Below are 23,531 nucleotides of genomic sequence, written 5' to 3'. Positions count from 1 at the left end.
GCAAGGTGAAAGAAGGACTACTCACATGATCTTTGTTTCATGACCCACGACAGCAAAAGCTGACCACTGATGAACTCCTGACAAGTGCTGTCCATCTTCCCCACTCCCAACATCGCCCAAACCTCATTCACATCAGCCTCAAACTACTATCCATAAGCTTAAAGCCAAAATCATGCTGAAATCTGCGGAAGGTCAACTAGGATGCTTACAGCAGATACATGGAAACTGCCATTGACTGGAATCCACCCGATGGACTGACCCGAGTGGTTAAGTCCCTGATTTCAACCTTCCATGGAAAATCTGAATAACCCTCAACCACTTGAGGATAGGCAGGGAAGACATGGCCACTTACTCCACAAGAGAAACAACTCAAATTGTGACTGTGGCCATTTATGTCAGATCATAGTAAAAAACTGAAAGATCCATTCCTGGTGCTATCACAACCATTCATACTATATCAGCTGAAGCCGGTGAATGGTTTGTTGACCTTGACATCGTATTATAACTATTTCCCCAGCCAGACAAAGAAGGGTCATTTTTAATAGAATTACCTCTCACTTTAACCATCTTTTTTGACTCCGTCCTATAACTCTACTTACTCTCTTGTCTTCAATGTCCTCCTTTATTTTATTCTATCCTATGTTCTCTTGTCTGTTTTGTTTACAGTTAAGCTGCTGACATTTCTTATAGGTCTCTCTCCCCTCTTACCAGTTTAAAGCATTGCCACTTCTCTATTTATCCTTTCTGCTAAGATATGGGTCCGTCCCAGTTCAGGTAGAGCTCATCCCATCAATAAGGTTCCTTCCTGTCCCAAAACTGATACCAGTATCCCTTGAAAAGGAACCTCCCCTTGCTCCCACCTCAGCCACATGTTAATTCTCCTAATCTGACGGCTCCAATGCCAATTTGCACATGGTTTGTGCAATACTCTAGAGATTATTACTCTCAAGGTCCTGCTTTTGAATTTAGAGCCTAACTCCCGGATACTGAAACAGTCTGTGTCCATATGCAGCAAGATCTCAACAACATTTAGGCTTGGACTGTTAAGTGGCAGGTAACATTCACCACACACCAGAGTCAGGCAATGGCCAACTCCAATAAGAGAGAATCTAACTATCCCCCTTTGACGTTCAATGGCATTACCATTGCTGAAACACGACCATCAATATCCTGGGGGGGTCGCCATTGCCCAGAAAGTGAACTAGACCAGCCATATAAGCACTGTGGCTACAAGAGCAGTCAGAGGCTGGGAATTCTACAACAAGTAACTCACCTCCTAACTCTCCAAAGTCTGTCCATCACCATGGCAGGGGTCAGGGGTGTGATGGAATATTCTCCACTTGCCTGGATGAGTGCAGCTCCAACGACACTCAAGAAGCTCCACACCATCCAGGACAAGGTAGTGCACTTGACTGGCACTCCATCCACAAACATTCACTCCCTCCACCATCAATGCACAGTAGCAGCAGTGTGTACCATCTACAAGGTGCACTGCAACAACTCACCAAGGCTCCTTCACCAGCACCTTCCAAACCCGTGACCTCTACCACCTGGAAGGACAAAGGCAGCAGATGCATGGGAACACCACCATCTCCAACCCACACACCATCCTGACTTGGAAATATATCGCCATTCCTTCATTGTTGCTAGAGTCAAAATCCTGGAACTCCCTCCCTAACAGCACTGTGGGTGCACCTACACCACATGGACTGCAGCGGTTCAAGAGGGCAACTTACCACCACGTTCTCAAGGGCAATTAGGGATGAGCAATAAATGCTGGCCAGCCAGCAATGCCCACATCCTGTGAAAGAATATTAAAATAGCCTCTTATTTCCATTCTGCTCTTCATCTCCCACCCTGGACAGCCTTCTGAGCCACGGTGCCTTGGTCTGCATAGTGGCTATTCTCGCTGCAGTCTTTCTCCTTGTCCTCACAGGTAGCGAGTATATTGTATCTACTGGACAGGACCAGTGTCTGAGGGACCTCCTTTTCAACCTCTTGACAGAGAATGACTTCCACAGAGTTGTTACTTAGCTCGGGGCAATTTGGTCAATGAAGGTTGATATCTTTCTAAAATCTAGTCAAGTTTGTATGTAGCATTTAACTTAACTTTAACTTGTAGTTTCCTTCTGGCTTAGTCAGTGGCAAACAAGCTGCTTGCTAGTGGTGGCTATTAGTTAATTAGGTCAATCTCTGACAAGCTTTATAGAATTATATAGAGTATACAGCACAGAAAGAGGCCATTTGTTGTAACCAGTCAATTTTTTTTCTTTATTCTTTCAAGGGACGTTGATACCGCTTGCAAGGCCAGCATTTGTTTCCCATTTCTAATTGCCCCTGAACTGAGTGGCTTGTTAGGCTATTTCAGAGGGCAGTTAAGAGTCAATCACATTGCTGTGGGTCTGCGACTCACATGAAAACCAGGCCGGGTAAGGATGGAAGATTTCCTTCCCTAAAGGAAATCTGTGAACCAGATGGGTTTTTACAACAATCAATGGTAGCTTCATGGTCACCATTACTGAGATTAGCTTTATATTCCAGATTTATTAATTGAATTTTAAATTCCACCAGTTGGCAAGAGCCTAACGAGGACCAAGTGGGACTTCCGTTCCTCATTGTAGCCGAAGTCCCATCCTCTGGAGCTGCCCGCCAATCCAATTGGCTGGCAGATCTATCAGTGTCAGCAGTTCCAGGAAAGCATCAGTGGCAGTTGCTGGGACTGCAGAAGGAAAATAAGATGGATGACCGGAGCAGGTAAGTCCGGGGTGTTAGGCCGGGAGGGTTTTGGTAGGTTAGGTATGGGGTGGGGGTGGGAGAGGATTGGGTGGGATTAAGGGAGGGGAGCAGGGCGGAAGGGAGGCAGGGGGGTTTGACCTAAGGGGGTGGGGTCGCCCCGCAATCGACAAAAGGCAGCCCCCGAAAAACAACGCACCCCACCACCCTCCCTGGCTATCTTTCCCACCATTTAAACATTTGAGTTCAAAAATTGGGTTTCCCGCTCCAGCCCTGCTGCCCATGCCAAATGTTTTATGGCATGGGTCAATTGGCTAGAAAACAAGCCTAACTGACTCTTAATTGTTCATTTAAATATGGCGGGTGAGCTGATTTCAGGCCCCCCCCCCCCCCGTATTATGGGGGAGAGCTCAGGGTGGGTAGAAAGGTAATGGGATGGGCACCTGCTCCATTTTACATGCCCCCCTCCCCCACGAGAAACATACCTGCCGGGGGCACGTAAAATCCAGCCCACTATCTGTCTCTTTATAATATATCTAGCGTAACTGACTTATTATTTCCTCATGATTTTTCTCAGTGCTAAGAACGGGCTCTCATGTATTCCCTTTATCCAGTTCCAATGGAGAGTCTCCACCCAAAACCCAAGCCTGACTCTCTTCCATTTCAGATGCTAGCTTTGCATTTCCAATATTTCTATATTTATGGCAGTGTGACTGTAAGTTGGTTCAATTTCTCAACTGTGCACTCAAGATGGAACTTACACATTATTAAGTTGTTGGTTGGTGCCAAAAACATAAACATAAATCACAAACGTCCTAAAACTTTTTCTAATCAGTGGTGGTTCTATAGCTGTGTCCGACCTTGATGAAGGAACCCATGGCACGAAATGATATGTGCTCGTTGTCTTGACTCTGAGGTACGGGAATGTTCTCCCTTAGTTTGCTGGAAGGTGTTAGGGTGTGAGAAAGCATCTCTTGGGATCAAACTGCAGAAATTCTATTTATCTTTTGCCACTTAAATTGTCATGAGTCCCTATATTAGAATGGCTCCAATTTCCATGTTAACATGTTTCATGTTATTCCATGTTCTGTGTTGTCCCAAAGACATGTTTTAATACTTTCAGGGTGGCTGTAATAAAAGAGATGCTCAGTACTGATACTTACATCCTTATCGTTGTCACGCTCATACATTTTGATGTCTTCTATTGTAAAGTTCAGCCAAACTGGAGATGGCTGCCGCAGGATTAGGCGCACTGTCGTTACCTCATCTGGTTCAAACAGCATCTATAGTTAAAGCCCAATATACATCGTCAGTCAACTTAACAACTTGTGTAGAAACGCCTGACAAAATCTCACTGTCTTACTACAGAGTAATAATTCTGGTTACTGCTGGAAACACTAGCAGTGCATTACATTGTCCATTTGCTGCCAATAGAAGCTCCAAAGTTAGCAGCAAACTTCAAGAGCTGGAGGCAAGAGATGTTTTGATCCCGTGCCTCTGACAACAACTAAAACACCAAGCAGCTCATCACTAGAGGAATCATATCTTTTGACCATTGACAGGCTAAGCAAACTGGGATACTTGCTCCTTCTCCCTTATAGAACAGGGAAGCGATTGCAGGAGAGCTGGTGGGGACTGATGGTCTGTTTAAGTTACACCGTGCTGGGATGGGATAGTCTCAATGAAGCAATTTGTCATTTCATGTCCTTATTTGTACATCAATAATTTGCTGTCATGGCCTATGTTGATTTTCTCAGCTATTGGGGAAGTTACCAAATCTAACAAGATAGTTAGTGTTTGTGACTTCAAAAGGAACTGAATGTGTATGAATTCAAACATGCACTGTTGTTTTAAAATATATCCTGGGAGTATAGAAACCATATTTAACAAATCCACGCTGGCTGGTCTGTAGTTGCCAATAGAAATGGGGCTGTTTCTACAGCAGAAGCATTAGGATACTGATAAATCACCAGGACCGGATGAGATGAATCCAAGGACACTGACGGAAGTAAGGGTGGAAATTGCAGAGGCATTAATCATAATTTCCAATTCTCCTTAGATACAGGGATGATACCAGAGGACTGGAGAACTGCAAATGTTACATCCTTGTTCAAAAAAGAGTGTAAGGATAATCCCAGCAAATACAGGCCAGTCAGATTAACTTTGATGGTGGAAAAGCTTATCGAAATGATAATTCAGGACAAAATTAACAATCGCTTGGGTAAGTTTTTTTGATTCATTCATGGGATGTGGGTGTCGCTGGCTAGGCCAGCATTTATTGCCCATCCCCAATTGCTCTTGAGAAACTGGTGGTGAACTGCCTTCTTGAACCGCTGCATTGTGGGTTAGATGAGGAAAGCCAGCATGGATTTGTTAAGTTCTTTGATGAGATAACAGAGAGGGCTGATGAGGATATGTGATTGTTTTTTTATTATTTGTTCATGGGTTGTGGGCTTCGCTGGCTAGGCCAGCATTTATTGCCCATCCCTAATTGCCTTTGAGAAAGTGGTGGTGAGCTGTCTTCTTGAACTTCTGCAGTCCCTGCAGTGTAGGTACACCCACAGTGCTTTTAAGGAGGGAGTTCCAGGATTTTGACCCAACCAAAGTGAAGGAATGGCGATATATTTCCAAGTCAGGATGGTGAGTGGCTTGGAGGGGAGCTTCCACATGTTCTCAGGTATCTGCTGCCCTTGTCTTTCTAGATAGCAGTATTGTGGGTTTGGAAGGTGCTGCCTAAGGAGCCTTGGTGAGTTTCTGCACTGCATCTTGTGGATGGTACACACTGCTGCCACTGTTCGTCAGTGGTGGAGGGAGTGAATGTTTGTGCCAATCAAGCGGGCTGCTTTGTCCTGGATGTTGTCAAGCTTCTTGAGTGTTGTTGGAGCTGCACTCATCCTGGCAAGCGGAGAGTATTCCATCACACTCCTGACTTGCACCTTGTAGATGGTAGACAGGCTTAGGGGAGTCAGGAGGTGAGTTACTCGCTGCAGGATTCCTAGCCTCTGACCTGCTCTTGTAGCCACAGTATTTATATGGCTAGTCTAGTTCAGTTTCTGGTCAATGGTAACCCCAGGATGTTGATAGTGGAGGATTTGGCCATGGTAACGCCACTGAATGTCAAGGGGCAGTGGTTACATTCTCTCCTGGAGTTGGTCATTGTCTGGCACTTGAGTGGTGCTAAAGTTACTTGCCAAGCCTTGCTGCATTTGGAAACAGACTGCTTCAGTATCTGAGGAGTCGCGAATGGTGCTGAACATTGTACAATCATCAGCGAACATCCCCACTTCTGACCTGATGATGGAAGGAAGGTCATTGATGAAGCAGCTGAAGATGGTTGGGCCTAGGACACTACCCTGAGGAACTCCTCCAGTAATCTCCTGGAACTGAGATGATTCACCTCCAACAACCACAACCATCTTCCTTTCAATTCAATTCACTCCACTTGATATAAAGAAATGGTTGTAGGCACTGGATACTGCAAGACAGTGGGCCCTGACAACATTCTGGCAATAGTACTGCAGACTTGTGCTTGAGAACTAGCAGCGCCCTTAGCCAAGCTGTTCCAGTATAAGCTAGAACACTAGCATCTACCTGGCAATGTGGAAAACTGCCCAGGTGTGTCCTGTCCACACAAAGCAGGACAAATCCAACCTGGCCAAATACTGCCGAATCAGACTACTCTCGATCATCAGCAAAGTGATGGAAGGCATTGTCGACAGTGCTATCAAGCTGCAATTACTATGAAACAACCTGCTCACTGACGCTCAGTTTGGGTTCCACCAGGGCCACTCAGTTCCTGACCTCATTATAGTCTTAGTCCAAAGATAGACAAAAGAGCTGAACTTAAGAGCTGAGGTGGAAGTGACTGCCCTTGACATCAAGGCCGCACTTGACCGAGTGTGGCACCAAGAAGTCCTAGCAAAACTGGAGACAATGGGAATCAGGGGGAAAACTCTCCGCTGGTTGGAGTCATACTTAGCACAAAGGAAGATAGTTGTAGTTGTTGGAGGTCAATCATCTCAGTCCCAAGACGTTGCTGCAGGAGTTCCTCAGGGTAGTGTCCTAGGCCCAACTATTTTAGCTGCTTCATCAATGACCTTCCCTCCATCATCAGGTCAGAAGTGGGGATGTTCGCTGATGATTGCACAATGTTCAGCACCATTCTCGACTCCTCAGATATTAAAGCAGTCTGTGCCCATATGCAGCAAGACCTGGACAACATTCAGGCTTGGGCTGTCAAGTGGCAAGTGATATTCCCGCCAGACAAGTGCCAAGCAATGACCATCTCCAACAAGAGAGAATTCAACCATCTCCCCATGACATTCAATGGCATTACCATCGCTGAATCCGCCACTATCAGCATCCTGGGAGTTACCATTGACAAGAAGCTGAACTGGACCAGCCATATAAATACCGTGGCTACAAGAGCAGGTCAAAGCCTGGGAATTCTGCAGTAACTCAGCTCCTGATTCTCTAAAGACTGTCCACCATCTTCAAGGCACATGTCAGGAGTGTGGTGGAATACTTTCTCCATGCCTGAATGAGTGCAGCTCCAACAATACTCAGGAAGCTTGATGCCATCCAGGTCAAAGCAGCCCGTAGGATTGGCACCCTATCCACCACCTCCAGCACCCACTCCCTCCAGCACCAAGGCAGCAGGATGCACTGCAACTCACCAAAGCTCTTCTGACAGCACCTTCCAAACCCACAACCTCTAACATTTATATGGACAAGGCAGCACATGCAGGGGAACGCCACCACCTGCAAGTTCCCCTCCACGGCACTCAGCATTCTGACTTGAAAATATATCACCGTTCCTTCATTGTCGGTGGGTCACAATCCTGGATCTCTCTTCCTAACATCACTGTGGGTGTAGTTACACCACATGGACTGCAGTGGTTCAATAAGGCAGCTCACTACGACCTCCTCGAGGGCAATTAGGGATGGGCAGTAAGATTGCTGGCTTAACTAGCAATGCCCACATCCTGTGAAAGAATAAAAAAACCCAACACAGGTTCATATTTGCTAGCGCAGAAACAAAAGGTAATTAAACCAGTAATCTCCCGCTAGGACCCCAAGGATGGCTGGTGGTAGTAGAAATAAACACTAAACTGGTGTTCTGAAACTGAGGTTAATACACGTTGTTGAACTAATGGAAAGAAGCTTCAGTTTACATCTGCCCTATATCTTGACTCTCCTCTGAAGTGCGTAAAATAACACTGGATAAAGCAGGTGTTTCATCCTGCACCTTGATGGGTTTAAAATTTTCAAAAAAATGTAAAAATAAAAAGGGATTCACATCTTTAATTCAAACTTAACATGTGGGCCCAGAACTTCCAAGGAGCAGCAATCATCATCGGATTTTCACTCCCGACGCTGTTCAGCATTTCTGACGGGTCTTCCGAACCCGGCTGCCCAAGGAACGCCTCGGAGAACTCCATCGAATCGTAGTAGAGTTGGGGGAAGAGTAAACACTTCCCCCTTTTTATGGCATTAGCTGCCGCACGGTAAGTTTAAATGTCCAGTCTGGTTTGTTCTGCCGAAGGGTCATGAGGACTCGAAACGTCAACTGGTTTCTTCTCCACCGATGCTGCCAGACCTGCTGAGCTTTTCCAGGTAATTCTGTTTTTGTCCAGTCTGAATGTTGGCGAATGGATGTTAGCAAATGGACATTAGTGAATGAACATTAAAAAATGTGTTAGCATATGAGTATGTGGGTGAGGTGAGTAAGGGTAGGGGTAGAGCCACAAGGTGGGTATGTGTGTAGGGGGTGAGGAGTGAGGTGGGTAGGTTGTTAGAGAATAGGGGATGAGGTGATTGGGTGAGTTGGTATTTAGGTCGGAGTAGTCGCGTGAAGTCAGGAGGGTAACTGGGTCAGGAGGGTAGTCAGCTGGTTAGGTGGGTAGTCGAGGGGGTAGTCAGGGGTCAGAAGGCTAGTGGGGGTGTAGTTGGGTGGTCGGGAGGGTAGTCGTGGCGGGGTGGTCGGGTGTTAGTCGGGAGGTTGGGGGGTAGTCGGTGGGGGTGGTCAGGAGCGTAGTCAGAGTGTCAGGGGAGTAGTTGGAGAGCCAGTGAAGGCGGTCAGGGAGCCTGTGATTGGTGGGTGCGGGGGGAGGAGTGGGGACGGCGGTTGTGTAGTTACCCAGGAGTTGGACTAGGTTTCAATCTGACTGACATTTCTGGTTAACTATTCAGGTAAAGGACAGCGGATCTGTCTGAAGTCTCTGACTCTAACTCAGTTGGAGACATTCGCGGAAAGTCCTGAGGAGCAGGGGAATCACCCATTGAAGTTGAAACTTCCCAATTCCCACAGAGGTCAGCGCGTCTACAGGTCCCAGTGCACATCTTCAGTTAGATATCCAGGCTGCGACTCTCCGGTGTCCAGAAGGTTTTGCCCATCGTTTAATATTTTGCCCATTTGTGAGTTTATTCACTCATTATGTATTTGAATGAAGTCATCTCCAGAATTCCTATACTAATGAAAACAAATCAGACTCTGAGCTTCTAAACTCTTGAATTTAATCTTTGTATCATTATAGATGGTCTTTCTATTCCCTTGGGTCTTTTTACAGGTATTGGCCAATACTAGTTACCATGGTCCCAGTGTGATATTTGGAACTCTCTATTCAGATATTAACTCCAATGTTTTGTCACGAACCATGATACCAATCATCTTTCTCAAGGATTGTTGTTGGAAACACTGTGCTGTGGGGAGATAGGACAGGGATTTGCAGCTGCCATTTCATACAGAAGCCTTGATTTCAATCATGTTGCTGTGGACACTTGCCAGCACACGACACCCAACAACAGAAGCGAACTGGTTCTGTTAAAACAATATCAGTTGCTAAATTTTAATAGATTCTTTTTATTTGCTCATGGATGCTGACTGTCTCACTGCTTTTACATTAGTGGAATGGGCAGGTCCACAGAATTGTTCTGGTGCAGGAGGCCATTCAGCCCATCATGTCTGCACTGTCTCTCAAAATGAGCATTATGACTTAGTGCCATTGCCCTGCCTTTTCTCCGTACCCTTGCACATTGTTTCTATTCAAATAATCATCCAACGTCCTCTTGAATGTCTCGATTGAACCTGCCTCCACCACACTTCCAGGCAACGCATTCCAGACTTGAACCACTCGTTGAGTGAAAAAGTCTTTTCTCACATCACATTTGCTTCTTTTGCAAATCACTTTAAATCTGTGCCCTCTCGTTCTCGATTCTTCTATAAGTGGGGACAGTTTCTCCCTACCTACTCCATTCAGCCTCCTCATAATTTTGAACACCTCTATCAAATTTCCTCTTAGCCTTCTCCTCTCGAAAGAGAACAGTCCCAACCTCTCCAATCTATCTTCATAACTGAAGTTTCTCTTCCCTGGAACCATTCTTGTAAACAAACCTCTTCTGCACTCTCTCCAATGCAGTCATGTCCTTTCTATGGTGTGGTGCCCTGAACTGTGCACAATGCTCCAGTGTCTTATATAAGCTCAGCATAATCTCCTTGCTCTTGTACTCTATGCCCCTACTGATAAAGCCCAGGATACTATATGCTTTATTAACTGCTCTCTCCACCTGTCCTGTCACCTTCATAGATCTATGCACATATACAACCAGGTCCCTCTGCTCCTACACCCCCATAAGAATTGCACCCCTTATTTCATATTGTGTCTCCATGTTCTTCCTACCAAAATGCATCACCTCACAATTCTCCACATTGAACTTCATCTGCCAACTATCTCTCCACTCTACCAACTTGCCTATGTCCTTTTGAAGTTCTACACTGTCCTCCTTACAGTTTATAATGCTTCCAAATTTCGTATCATCCGTAAACTTTGAAATTGTCCCCTACTCACCAAGATCTAGATAATTAATATGTATCAGGAAAAGCATGGGTCCCAATACTGGCCCCTGGGGAACTCCACTACAAACTTTCCTCCAGCCCGAAAAATATCCACTGACTGTTACCCTCTGTTTCCTATTACTCAGCCAATTTTGTAAACCCATTGCTACTGTCCCTTTTATTTCATGAGCTACAACTTTTCTCACAAGTCTGTTGTGTGGCACTGTATGGAATGCCTTTTGAAAGTCCATGTACACCAAATCAACAGCATTACCCTTGTCTACCCTCTCTGTTGCCTCTTCAAAAAACTCCAGCAACTTAGTTAAGCATGATTTCCCCTTTAGAAATCCATTCTGGCTCTTCCTAATCAACCCACATTTTTCCCTGTAACTACTAATTCTATCCCAAATAATTGTTTCTAGAAGCTTCCCCACCACTGAAAAACTAAAAGGTCGGTAATTGCTGGGCTTACCCTTACAACCTTTTTTGAACAAGGGCGTAATGTTTGCAATTCTCCAGTCCTCTGGCACCTGAGTATCAAGAAGACTGAAAGATTATGGTCCGTACACTTGCAATTTCTACTCTTACTTCCTTCAACATCCTTGGATGCATCTCATCCAGTCCCAGTGCCTTGTCATCCTTAATTTATCCAACACTTACACCTTATCAATTTTGAACACTTCGAGTGACAGTTTCCTCCTTTGTCACCATGTCCTGGGTAGCATTTGCCTCCTTGGTAAAGACAGATGCAAAGTATTCATTTAACACCTCAGCCATGCACCCGCCTCCATGTGTAAATCCTCTTTTTGGTCCATAATCGGCTCTACTCCTCCTTTTACCACCCTCTTACTATTTATTTGCCTAAAGAAAACTTTGGGATTCCCCTTTATGTTGGCTGCCAGTCTTTTCTCATAATCCCTCTTCGCTTCTCTTATTTGCTTCTTCACCTCCCCTCTGAACCTTCTGTATTCTGTTTGGTTCTCAATTGTATTTTCTACCTGACACCTGTCATAAGCACATGTTTTTTTCTTTGTCTTAATTTCTATCTCCTTTTTCATCCAGAGAGCTCTGGATTTGTTTGCCTTACCTTTTCCTTTCGAGGGAATATACCCTGACTGTGCCCGAACTATTTCTTCTTTGAAGGTACTGCTACAGTTTTTCCCACCAACCTTTGGTTCCAGTCTATCCGGCCCAGCTCCGTTCTTGCCCTGTTTAAGTCGGCTCTCCCCCAATTAATTATTCTTACTCTGGACTGCACATTGTTCTTTTCTACTGTCATCCTAAGCCTTGTGATACAACAATCACTGTCTCCTAACTGTCCCCCCACTGATATTTGATCTTCTTGGCCCACCTCATTTCCAAGAACCAGGTCCAATAGAGCCTCCTTTCTTGTTGGACTGGATACATACTGCTGTAGCAAATTCTGCTGAACACAATCTTGGAACTTTTGCCCCTCTCTACACTACCACTGACAGTACCACTGTCCCAGTGTACATTTTGGTAATTAAAGTCCCCCATTATAACTGCTCTATAATGTTTGCATATGTCTGTGATTTCCCTGCAGATTTGTTCCTCTACATCTTTCCCACTGTTGGTGGTCTATAGACCACACAAAGCAATGTAATTGCACTCTTTTTGTTCCTTAGCTCTAGCCAAATTGATTCTGTCCTTGAACCCTCTGGGACATCCTTTCTCCTGCACTGCAATGCTCTCCTTAACCAATACAGCACCCCTCCTCCTTTTCTTCCTGCCCTATCTTTCCTGAATACATAATACCCAGGAATATTTAGCACCCAGTCCTGACCTTCCTTGAGCCAGGCTTCTGTTATTGCCACAACACCATATTTCCACATGGTAGTCTGTGCCTGTAACTCCCCAATCTTATTTACTATACTTCGTGCAATCACATACGTGCACAGTAACCCTAGATTTAGACTTCATAACTTTCTCCCGGCTCCACCTATTAACTTTCTATTCTCTATTCTAGTGCTATCTGTATCTCCCAGTATTTTGTGCACCCTGGTATTCCTCTCTAATACTCTATCCTGGTTCCTACACCCCTATCAAGTTAGTTTAAGGCCTTCCCAACAGCACTAGCAAAACGCCCCACAAGGAACTCTGTCCCAGCTCTGTTCAGGTGCAACCCATCCAGCTTGTACAGGTGCCATCTCCCCCAGGCCAGTCCCAGTGTCCCAGGAATCTAAAGCCCTTTCTCTTGCACCACCTTTCCAGGCACACATTCATTTGCCTTATCCCCCTATTTCTGTACTTACTTGTATGTGGCACAGGGAGTAATCTGGAGATTACAACATTTGAGGTCCTGCTTGCTAATTTTTGACCTAGTTCTCTAAATTCTGATTGCAGGACTACATCCCCCTTCCTACCTAAGTAACTGGTACCAATGTGGACCACGACCTCTGGCTGATCACCCTCCCCCAGAAAAATGTCCTGCAGCCGCTCAGTGACAACCTTGACCCTGGCACCAGGGAGGCAACATACCATCCTGTGGTCACGTCTCTGGCCACAGAAACACCTGTCTGTTCCCCTAACTAATGAATCTCCGATCACTATTGCTCTTCCTTTCTTCTTCCTCCCCTCCTTTACAGCCAAGCCGCTTGTGGTGCCACAAACTTGGCTGTGACTGCAGTCCTCTGAGGAACCACCGGTATCCAAAACTGATTAGCGAGTGGGTCCCCTGGGCACTCCTGCACTACCTGCCTGGTTCTCTTGGACTGCCTGGCTCCAAGAAGAAGTTGGCCAATCCAAATGTAAATAGTTGGTAAATGTCTCTGTAATATAACTGATGTGGGGAATAAAGAGTTAATATGATTACTATGGGTTATAAAGTGAGTTATACATGTGAAAGCTTTCTCTCCCGCTCTATTTTTCCACCTCACCCCTTGGACTACACATCTGCATGTTGTTTTTCTATATGGGTATAGAGATGAAGTTACTGTAACCGATAAGTCTGAGCTGTTTTTTCTGTTTTTTACATTTTGTACTGTCCCACGAGAATATGATAGGACCTGTTGACCAAGGGCACATGAAGGCCATGAACAGACAAAACACACTTGGGTGTGCAGCCAGCTGAAGCTATATTGTGCATAGAAGTATGCCACAATAAGTACTTTTTGAGATGCCTCAGTTCGCTGAAGGACTCCCCTGCATGCTTGTAATAACATTTCCTACTTTCAGCTTACTCCAGACTCTGAGTGGTTTTTATCCACAACATAACCGTCAGAAGAGCCAGTTTGCAAACCTATCCAAAGGCACAAGAGCGGGGAAAGTTAGGATTGTCGGGTCTTAACTTCTGATTTATTCTATGCAGCTCCTTAGTGTCTGTCCCTAATCTACTTCATTATCTCACTGTTAAGTGGCTTAAATGAAATGTGTTAAAGTAGTCTCAATCCAATGCCTGGTGGGTGTACAGTCACTGCTCATAATTTGGCACAAAATTGGCAAGATCATTCAGAGATGCTACAAAGAAGACTAGTCTGGGAAACTGAAAAATATCGCATTGGTGCAATAGCCGAAAATAACACGAGATTAAGACTGAAATATAGGCTAAACTGCACCGGCAACCAATTGTGGATTTGTCCAACCTCCGATGTGCAATAGCTTAAGTATCAAAGAGTTAAGGTGAAATAATAAGAATATACAGTCTGTTAAATCAAACAAATTTAGTCAAACTTGACCTGATCTCTATAGATGGAAAAGTAATCCTGTGATCCATTCTCAGTGTGGGGGTTGGGCATCAGACACTTGTTCCGGATGCAGGTCTTCCATTTCAACAGCCTCCTGTCAGACTCTGCAGTCGCTCGTCGTTGAAGACGTATGGTTAAGAAAGCGGTGTAATAATTCTTAAATGTAATTGCCTGAAGCTGGTCAGTGAAGAGCAATACAACACAGTGTTAAGAGGCAGCTGAATGGGTGAAATGACAAGTTCTTCCAACGAAGGAGATAAAGGTTCAGAAAAAGACATTTCATACAAATGACTGGAACATTTCAATCCAAGAAAAAAACGTGATAAATCTGGAATGGTTTAAGATTATTCTTCTACTTTTATAAGAGAAAAGGAGCATAACAAAGTTAACTGGGTGAATAATGGATTTACTCTGCCTGCAACAGCAGATTAGATGTTACTCTAGTTTATTAACTAACATCTACAGTTTACAATTCAACCACTTTATAAGCAGATAATCCACATTAAAAGATAACATGCTCCCAACAACAAAAAATGTCAATCCTGATGGTAGAGGCTTTTGGGGTAAAGATCAGTCTTTATATATACTGATTATATACTTTAATATGGAGTAAAAAAGCAGTAATATTTCCATTGTCAGTTTTGCATTTAATAATTAATATATTTGAGAGGCATGAGACTCACATACATTAACGACTCTTTCCCGTGGAAAAGTCACCTCAATTACAAACACTCCGGGTTTTGCCAAGTCTGTTTTCACATCGCCAGTCTGTAGTGCAATCGGACTTTTGATTATACATGCAATACTCCCGTCTGCCATTTTAGCTGTGTGGATAGAACAGGAGATTTGTGTTAGATACAACCAAATGGTCAGTGAAATAATGGAAGACTGGCATTGTAATTGGCTAGTGCCTTAAGATTTCAAATTACTTGAGTTGGAAGAAGTTCATCGTTGGAATTCTAAACCTCTAGTTTTTTTAGGAGACTCTATCCAATATTGTATCTGCAAAGCATGCTTTGAAAAGTAATGCAGCAGGAAATAAATGCTACAAAAAAGTTTGCTTCAATTATAACATCAATTTGAATTTTGACAAGTTCATTTTCCCGCAGACAGTATAAATTTGTTAGTGTATTCTATTAATACCCAACACTAAACATCAAAAATCTCTGCTTCAAAATGAACAGTCAACAAAAAATACACTTCTTGCTATTTTATTATTCTAATAAATTAATGAATAACAACATATTATATTTATATAGCGCAATTGGCACAACAAAACATAAAAGGGCTGCACTTAGCAGACTTGTAAATGAAGAGAGCTCAGGAGAAGCCCTGGCAATCAAAGAGGGCTCGGGCGAAGCCCTGGAGGTCCAAGGAGGCAGCAAAAGGTTGGTGTCTCCATGCTGTGGGCCGTTGGGGCATTTGGAGCAGTAGTGCTCTGCTCGGCATAGCCAAAGAGCTGAAGTTGCGCATGTGAGTTGGTACTTGAGTGCAAATGTGGGAATCCACGGGAACAAAATTTTGGGAGATTGAAACCTTGGGAAGTGGGTCACCATTGAGGCCATCCAAATTGGAGCAACTTGTGAAGAGAATTCCCAGGCAGAATCTTCAAAGATGATTGTGGCAATCCCTCGTGAGAGAGACAGAGTTTCAGTGAGATTCAGTGATTACTGACATCAGGGTGGGTTGTTGTGAAATCCATGGAATCTTTCCTGATTGTGTTTGTCATTTAGTATGCAGCGTGGTGTGTTCGATCAGTATGCCTGTTAATTAACATGTACCTCATATTAACCCTGACCGGTAGAGGATAAAGTGGATATTGTAAATTGTTTTACCTTTCTGAACTTGTATAGTCCTGGTCCACTCCTCCATCACCCCCTACTCCTCAACCCCCACCTATGTGAAGCAGCATTTCACTTGCATTTCCCCTAACTTAGTCTACTGCATTCGTTGCTCCCAATGCGGTCTCCTCTACACTGGAGAGACCAAACGCAAACTGGGCGACCGCTTTGCGGAACACCTGCGGTCTGTCCGCAAGAAAGACCCAAACCTCCCTTTCGCTTGCCATTTTAACACTCCATCCTGCTCTCTTGCCCACATGTCTGTCCTTGGCTTGCTGCATTGTTCCAGTGAAGCCCAACGCAAACTGGAGGAACAGCACCTCATCTTCCGACTAGGCACTTTACAGCCTTCCGGGCTGAATATTGAATTCAACAACTTTAGATCTTAAACTCCCTCCCCCCATCCCCACCCCGTTTCTTCCCCCTCCATTTTGTTTTTTTCAATAATTTATATAGATTTTTCTTTTCCCACCTATTTCCATTATTTTAAAATCTACAACTAATACCTTGTCAGTCTTTCCACCCCACCCCCACTAGAGCTGTACCTTGAGTGTCCTGCCGTCCATTCTTAATTAGCACATTTTCTTAGCTAATATCACCACCTTCAACACCTCTTTGATCCTTTTGTCTGTGACATCTTTTATCTGCTCCTATCACTGCTTGCTTGTCCCTACAACCACCCCCCCACCCACTCAACTTCTCTCTCCCCCCCCCAACCCCCACCTTAAACCAGCTTATATTTCACCCCTCTCCTAACTATACTCAGTTCTGTTGAAAGGTTGTGAGGACTCGAAACGTCGACTCTTTTCTTCTCCACCGATGCTGCCAGACCTGCTGAGTTTTTCCAGGTAATTCTGTTTTTGTTTTGGATTTCCAGCATCCGCAGTAGTTTTTTGTTTTTATCTCAAAGTTTATTTTTGTTTGTTCAAAACCTTTGGGATCTTGTGACTTTATTCACTGAGCAAGTGTCTTAAATCTCAAACTTTATTGACTTTAAACAAAGCGTTATTGGTCCCTAAACGAATCTTAGCAAAAACTTGGGGGTCTAGTCTAGGGTCATATAATAGGCTGGTGTGGCCTACATGTGACTCCAGACCCACAGCAATGTGGTTGACTCTTAACTGCCCTCTGAAATGGTCTAGTAAGCCACTCAGTTCAAAGGCAATTAGGGATGGGCAATAAATGCTGACCTTGCCAGAAATGCCCACATCCCATCAAAGAATGAAAACAAAAACCCTTGCTTAAAACCTATCAGTTATAATGAGAGGTCATCAACCTGAAACATGAGCTGTTCTCTCTCCACAGGAGTTGCCAGACCTGCTGAGTATTTCCAGCATTTATTGTCTTTATTTCAGATCTCCAGGATGCCGTTCTGAATGCAGGCTGCCGACTTATCACAGGTTGTTTAAAACCAACAAACACCAACAGCCTATATATCCTGACGGGTATCGCTCCCCCTGATATAAGAAGAACGGTAGCCAGCAAGAAAGAGCGACTCCGTCAAACATCAGATGAGAGGCACCCTCTACATGGTCATACACCTACACCCAGCCGCCTAAAGTCAAGGAAGAGCTTCATGAACGGTGTTGTTCCATTACAATGAACCCCATCTGAAGCCCGCATCGCCTTGTGGAAAGACCGGCTCGCCAGTCTTGAACAACCCCAAGCGATGGAAATTCTACCAGATGAAAGCCTTCCCCCAGGAGCCAATTGCAACTGGGCAACCTGGAAGTGCCTTAACAGACTTAGGACTGGTGTAGGTTGTTCAAAGGTGTCACTAAGCAAATGGGGATATACAACCAGCCCGACAACTTGTGAATGTGGAACTGAGCCACAGACTATGCAACATCTCCTGCAATGCCTATCGCTAGAGGAACCCTGCACTGTTGCAGATCTTGCCGAATTCAACAACAAGGCGCAAAAATGTGTCCAGTTCTGGCTGGGCCATGTATAGACTGTCCGTGAACACGATAAGATGATCTCCAGGATATGCAGCATTTTGCTCTTGTAGAAATAAATTTTTAAAATTAGTCATGGGATTGAAATAAAAGCATTGGAAGATAGTTCCATTATTTGTCTTATGTTTTAAGAGACTTTTCCTGTTTGTCTTTAGATCAGACCATGGTTTTTTCAATTTGCCAGACGCTCATGCAATTTGGACAGATCTTAGGGCATCAGTGGGAGGCTTTATGCAATTGGTTTCAATATGACAGAGTAAAGAGGAATAGGTAATCAGGGAATATGGAGGGAATGCAGACACAGTCTTTGTGTATAGGCACTGGGTACAGAGAATTTATACTGAATTGTGATGCCTCACATTTGAAGTGTGACAGCACTACAGTCTTAGTCTCATTATAAACTGCTTCATAAAGTGGGTCTTGAACCCCAAACCTTTCATCAAATGAGCCAAGCTGCCAACTGCAGTTATTTACACCTAGAACAAGTTGTACCATGGATTCCAAATGTATGTCAGTGTTTGGGAGAGAGGAAAATGAGGAAGGAAAGGGAAGATTTATTTTACTGGGAAGTGGAATTATTTGTGAATTTTAGGCTTTATTACTCAATGTAACCATGTTCCTTGATATAATAATTTAGGAGGAATATCATAAACATTTAATATCAGATATTCTCATGATGTAGCTAGAATAGTGAAACCTCCGGATAATAATGGACCTTATTTAAAATATAATAAAATCAAATGGTCTGAAAATATCCATTGTGATCAGAGATTGGGTCAAAACGTCATACAATTATATATTTAGAAAATTACAGGGCATTATAAAAGCATATCTTACCGTCAGTTTACTAATTTTGGAATAAATGATGGTGATTATTTTCCGATTTTAACTGAAACAAACTGGATCCGTTTATTAAAGAAATCGGTAAATTGAAGACGGAGCGCGACTATTGCGACGGTCACGTGACACGGAGAGGGGCGGAGCCCAACGGAAGACACGTGTCATGCCCCGGCTGCGCGGCGCAGTGACGTTATTGATAGGCGAGTCGCGGAAGAAGTCACGTGGTCGTGACGTAGAGGAGGCGGTGAGTGCGTGATGTTGATCACGTGGTACTATAAATAGGATGCCTTCGGCGTCCCGCGCTTTGAAGCGAAAGCGGTTTCCAATGCGAGTTGTGTTGGGCGGGTCGGTTAATTTTCAATACGCAGCTCCAGTGCTCAACACAAAACGAAAAGTAAAATTATATCGTACGAAGGCATAGTTTCTGTGTCACAAATTGAATTAACCCGATGGAGAGATTAGTGCAGCATTTTCTGTTTTTGTTATCAGAGACTGGTGCAGTGAGCTAACTCCTCGTGCCCCGGTGAAACAGGCTCTAACCGTTTTTTACAAACGGCTAGTCTATTAAATTAGACAAACCAGCCAAAAATTCTGCCAGTCATAGAAAATTCACCCGGCTTTTTAACCAGTAAAACCATTGCTTATCGCCTAATGTTTCACTGAAAATAAAACTAGAAGGATTTTATTTAGATTAGAAGTGTGCAGAAGTGTTTTTGTTTTAAAATTAGAATGATTAACAAGTCACCCAAGCTATTTAAATTCCCTATTCTATCAGATGTATTTATATCTTCAAACGTTTTGAAAGATAAATGAAAGGTAATCAAATGTCAAACAATGCAGGATTCTCCACAGCGCTCTGGTATCTGAAATCTGAGGAAGGGAGGGCAATTAATACTGAAGCACTTCAGGGGAAAAATTACCAGAAGGGCTAATTTTCTTTGAAAGAAAATTAGCTTTTATTGAATTGATTTTTTTACTGAGCTGCAACTTAGATAGTTCCTATTGTCTTTGTGTTTTATCTAGGTGGATTGACCTCAATCTGAATTCACAGAATTTCCCTCAGTGCCACTTTCGGCCAGGAATACTGGCTAGTTGGGCTTTTTTTTGGTACGAAACAGGTTGGTCCCTGTCTGGTTCTAAGTTTTAAAAACTTTCAAAAGACAAGCAACTTTTTCAGCCATTTAGTTTTTGGAGGGGTGGGGGGAAGAAATTGGCAGCGGTGCAAATGCATCCCTTGCAATGGATGATTATAGGATGTTAAGCCTGTCAAGTTTGAATTCGAACCATCACCTGTCTGGAAAATGAAAATGACCAATTATGCTTTTATGTAGTGTTTGTCGTGCAACTGTTAAACTTTGCAAATGCAATGGTAGTTGAACAAATTTTCTTTAAGGTAAAAAGTGAACTTTCTACTTTTCCTAGTGCTGAGAATTAGGGCCAACAGTGTTGTTAGTGGTGATCTGCCTAAGGGCGGGTTGTCTGCTTATTTCTCCAAGTCTCCTGGTTCTGTGCAGTTGCTCATAGGAGCCTTTCAATTTCAAGTTGTTGAACATCTTTTGCCCCTCCCCCCCCTTGGTCTACATAATTCAATTTGTCGTGAACTCCTTCAAGTTCACGTGTCTTAGAATATGGCCAATTGAACCTTGTTACCTTTCCTTGATATTCACTAACCACTGAGAACTTTATTGCTCTTGTGCTCTCTCTGACTGATCAACTCCATCCTCTAGAACATGTTTCACAACCTTTTAGACTTTGTATATGTGATTTTCTCAAAGTTAACATTAAACTATGTTTCTCAGCGTATGTTCCAGTTTCTACATAGTTCTAAGGAGTTTCAGACCATAGCAGTTTCTAGTATAGGTCCAATCAAGCCTGTGCTTGCTGTTTACCAGAGTACTGCAAAGCAAATCTTGTGACCATATGAAGATATGAACTCTGAGCAGGATTAGGGCATTTGGCCACTTGAGCCTGCTCTTTAAATTTATATTATCAAGGCTGATCTGATTGTGATCTCAACTTTTCCTGAATACTCCCATACTCTGATTCCCTTGTAAATCAAGAATCTTTCTAATTCAGCTTTAAAAATATTCAATGACCCTGCCTTCACCAATGTGTGGGGAAGAGAGTAAGTTAATATTAAAGGACATTCCTCAGCATATGTTCCAGTTTCTATGAATTTCTCAGGAGTTTCAGACCATAGCAGTTTCTTGTGTAGGCCCAATCAAGCCTGTGCTTGCTCTGCAAAATGAAACTTGTGACTTCATCTTCTAATGCCATGTGTTTTCATTTACTCAACAAATGGAATGGTTCAATCCTTGAATTGCGAAGCAAGAAAAAATTTCTCCCAATTATTTTTATTCATTCATGGGATGTGGGTGTCGCTGGCTAGGCCAGCATTTATTGGCCATCCTTAATTGCCGTTGAGAAGGTGGTGGTGAGCTGCCTTCCTGAACTGCTGCAGGCCATGTGGTGTAGGTACACCCACAGTGCTATTAGGAAGGAAGTTCCACGATTTTGACCCAGAAGGAACAGTGATATATTTCCAAGTCAGGATGGTGAATGGCTTGGAGGGGAGCTTCCAGGTGGTGGTGTTCCCATGTGCCTGCTGCCCTTGCCCTTCTAGATGGTAGTGATCATGGATTTGGAAGGTGCTTCCTAAGAAGCCTTGGTGAGTTGCTGCAGTGCATCGTGCAGATGGTACACACTGCTGCTACTCTGTGATGATAATTGTGGGAGTAAATGTTTGTGGATGGTGCCAATCAAGTGAGCTGCTTTGTCCTCGATGGTGTCAAGTTTCTTGAGTGTTGTTGGAACTACACATCCAGGCAAGTTGAGAGAATTCCATCACGCTCCTGACTTGTGGCTTGTAGATGGCGGACAGGCTTTGATGAGTCAGGAGGTGGGCTACTCGCCACAGGATTCCTAGCCTTTGATCTCCTCTTGTAGCCACAGTATTTATATGGCTAGTCCAGTTTCAGTTTCTGGTCAATGGCAACCCCCCAGGATGTTGATAGTGAAGCATTCGGCTATGGGAATGCCATTGAATGTCAAGGGGCGATGGTTAGATTCTCTCTTGTTGGAAATGGTCATTGCCTGATACTTGTGAGGCGCAAATGTTACTTGCCACTTGTCAGCCCAAGCCTGGATATTGTCTAGGTCTTGCTGCATTTGGACATGGACTGCTTCAGAAGCTGAGGAGTCGCGAATGGTGCTGAACATTGTCATCAGCCAACATCCCCACTTCTGACCTTGTGATGGAAGGAAGGTCATTGATGAAGCAGCTGAAGATGGTTGGGCCGAGGACACTACCCTGAGGAACTCCAATGATATCCTGGAACTGAGATGATTGAACTCAACAATCACAACCATCTTCCTTTGTGCTAGGTATGAATCCAACCAGTGAAGAGTTTTCCCGCCAATTCCCATTGATTCCAGTTTTGCTGCTTTTTGTGTACAGGACATGTCTGGGCAATTTTCCACATTGCCAGGTAAATTCCAGTGTTGTAGCTGTACTGGAACAGATTGGCTAGGGACGAGGCAAGTTCTGGAGTACAAGTCTTCAGTACTATTGCAGGAATGTTGTCAGGGCCCATAGCCTTTGCACTATCCAGTGTCTTCAGCTGTTTCTTGATATCAGGTAGAGTGAATCGAATTGGCTGAAGACTGGCATCTGTGATGCTGGGGACCTCTGGAGGAGGCCAAGATGGATCATCCATCTGCACTTCTGGCTGAAGATCGTTGCAAATGCTTCAGCCTTATCTTTTGCACTGATTTGCTGGGCTCCCCCGTCATTGAGGATGGGGATATTTGTGGAGCCTTCTCCTCCAGTGAGTTGATTAATTGTCCATCTCTATTCACAACTGGATGTGGTAGGACTTCAGAGCTTAGATCTGATCCGTTGATTGTAGAATGGCTTAGCTCTGTCTATCACTTGCCGCTTATGCTGTTTGGCACGCAAGTAGTCCTGTATTATAGCTTTACCTGGTTGAGATCTCACTTTTAGGTATGCCTAGTGCTGCTCCTGGCATACCCTCCTGCACCACTCATTGAACTGGGGTTGATCCCCTGGCTTGGTGGTAATGGTATAGTGGGGCATATGCCGGACTATGAGGTTGAGTACAATTCTGTTGCTGCTGATGGCCCACAGCGCCTCATGGTTGTCCAGTCTTGAGTTGTTAGATGTGTTCAAAATCTATCCCATTTAGCACAGTGGTAGTGCCACACAACACGATGGAGGGTATCCTCAATGTGAAGGCTGGGACTTTGTCTCCCCAAGGATTGTGCGGTGGTCACTCCTACTGTACTGTCATAGATGCCCCTGTGGCAGGTAGGTTAGTGAGGATGAGGTCAAGTATGTTTTTCCCCTCTTGTTGGTTCCCTCACCACCTGCTGCAGACCCACTCTGGCAGCTATATCCTTTAGGACTCAGCCAGCTCAGTCTAGTGGTGCTACTGAGCCACTCTTTATGATGGACATTCTGCGCCCTTGCCACTTCCTCCAAGTGGTGTTCAACATGGAGGAGTTCTGATTTTCATCAGCTGAGGGGGGGTTGTGGGAGGTTTTCTTGTCTATGTTTGGCCTGATGCCATGAGACTTCAATGGGTCTGGAGTCAATGTTGAG

At 44.1% G+C, this 23,531-nt stretch overlaps 1 protein-coding gene across 2 annotated transcripts in view; it reads right to left on the bottom strand.

Moving 5' to 3' along the window:
* Positions 1-19,041, bottom strand: part of LOC144681804 (nicolin-1-like) — a 30,211-nt gene extending 11,170 nt beyond the window's left edge. The window contains exons 1-4 of one of the 2 annotated variants that reach the window (XM_078543819.1): positions 18,908-19,041; positions 14,959-15,095; positions 14,263-14,448; positions 3,897-4,016 (exon numbers count right to left, since the gene is read on the bottom strand). In XM_078543819.1, the coding sequence (XP_078399945.1) occupies positions 3,897-4,016; positions 14,263-14,448; positions 14,959-15,090 (438 nt within the window). In that variant the 5' untranslated portion in view covers positions 15,091-15,095; positions 18,908-19,041. Of the gene's footprint in view, positions 1-3,896; positions 4,017-14,262; positions 14,449-14,954; positions 15,096-18,907 lie in introns of those variants that run through there. The other variant, XM_078543820.1, reaches the window with a different exon arrangement.
* Between the last annotated feature and the right edge of the window lie 4,490 nt (positions 19,042-23,531).

Source organism: Cetorhinus maximus, chromosome 6, assembly GCF_964194155.1.
Source record: "Cetorhinus maximus chromosome 6, sCetMax3.hap1.1, whole genome shotgun sequence".
NCBI classification, from domain to species: Eukaryota; Metazoa; Chordata; class Chondrichthyes; order Lamniformes; family Cetorhinidae; genus Cetorhinus; species Cetorhinus maximus.
Note: the sequence above shows the minus strand (reverse complement) of the source record. Positions and strands in the feature narration are given on the sequence as shown.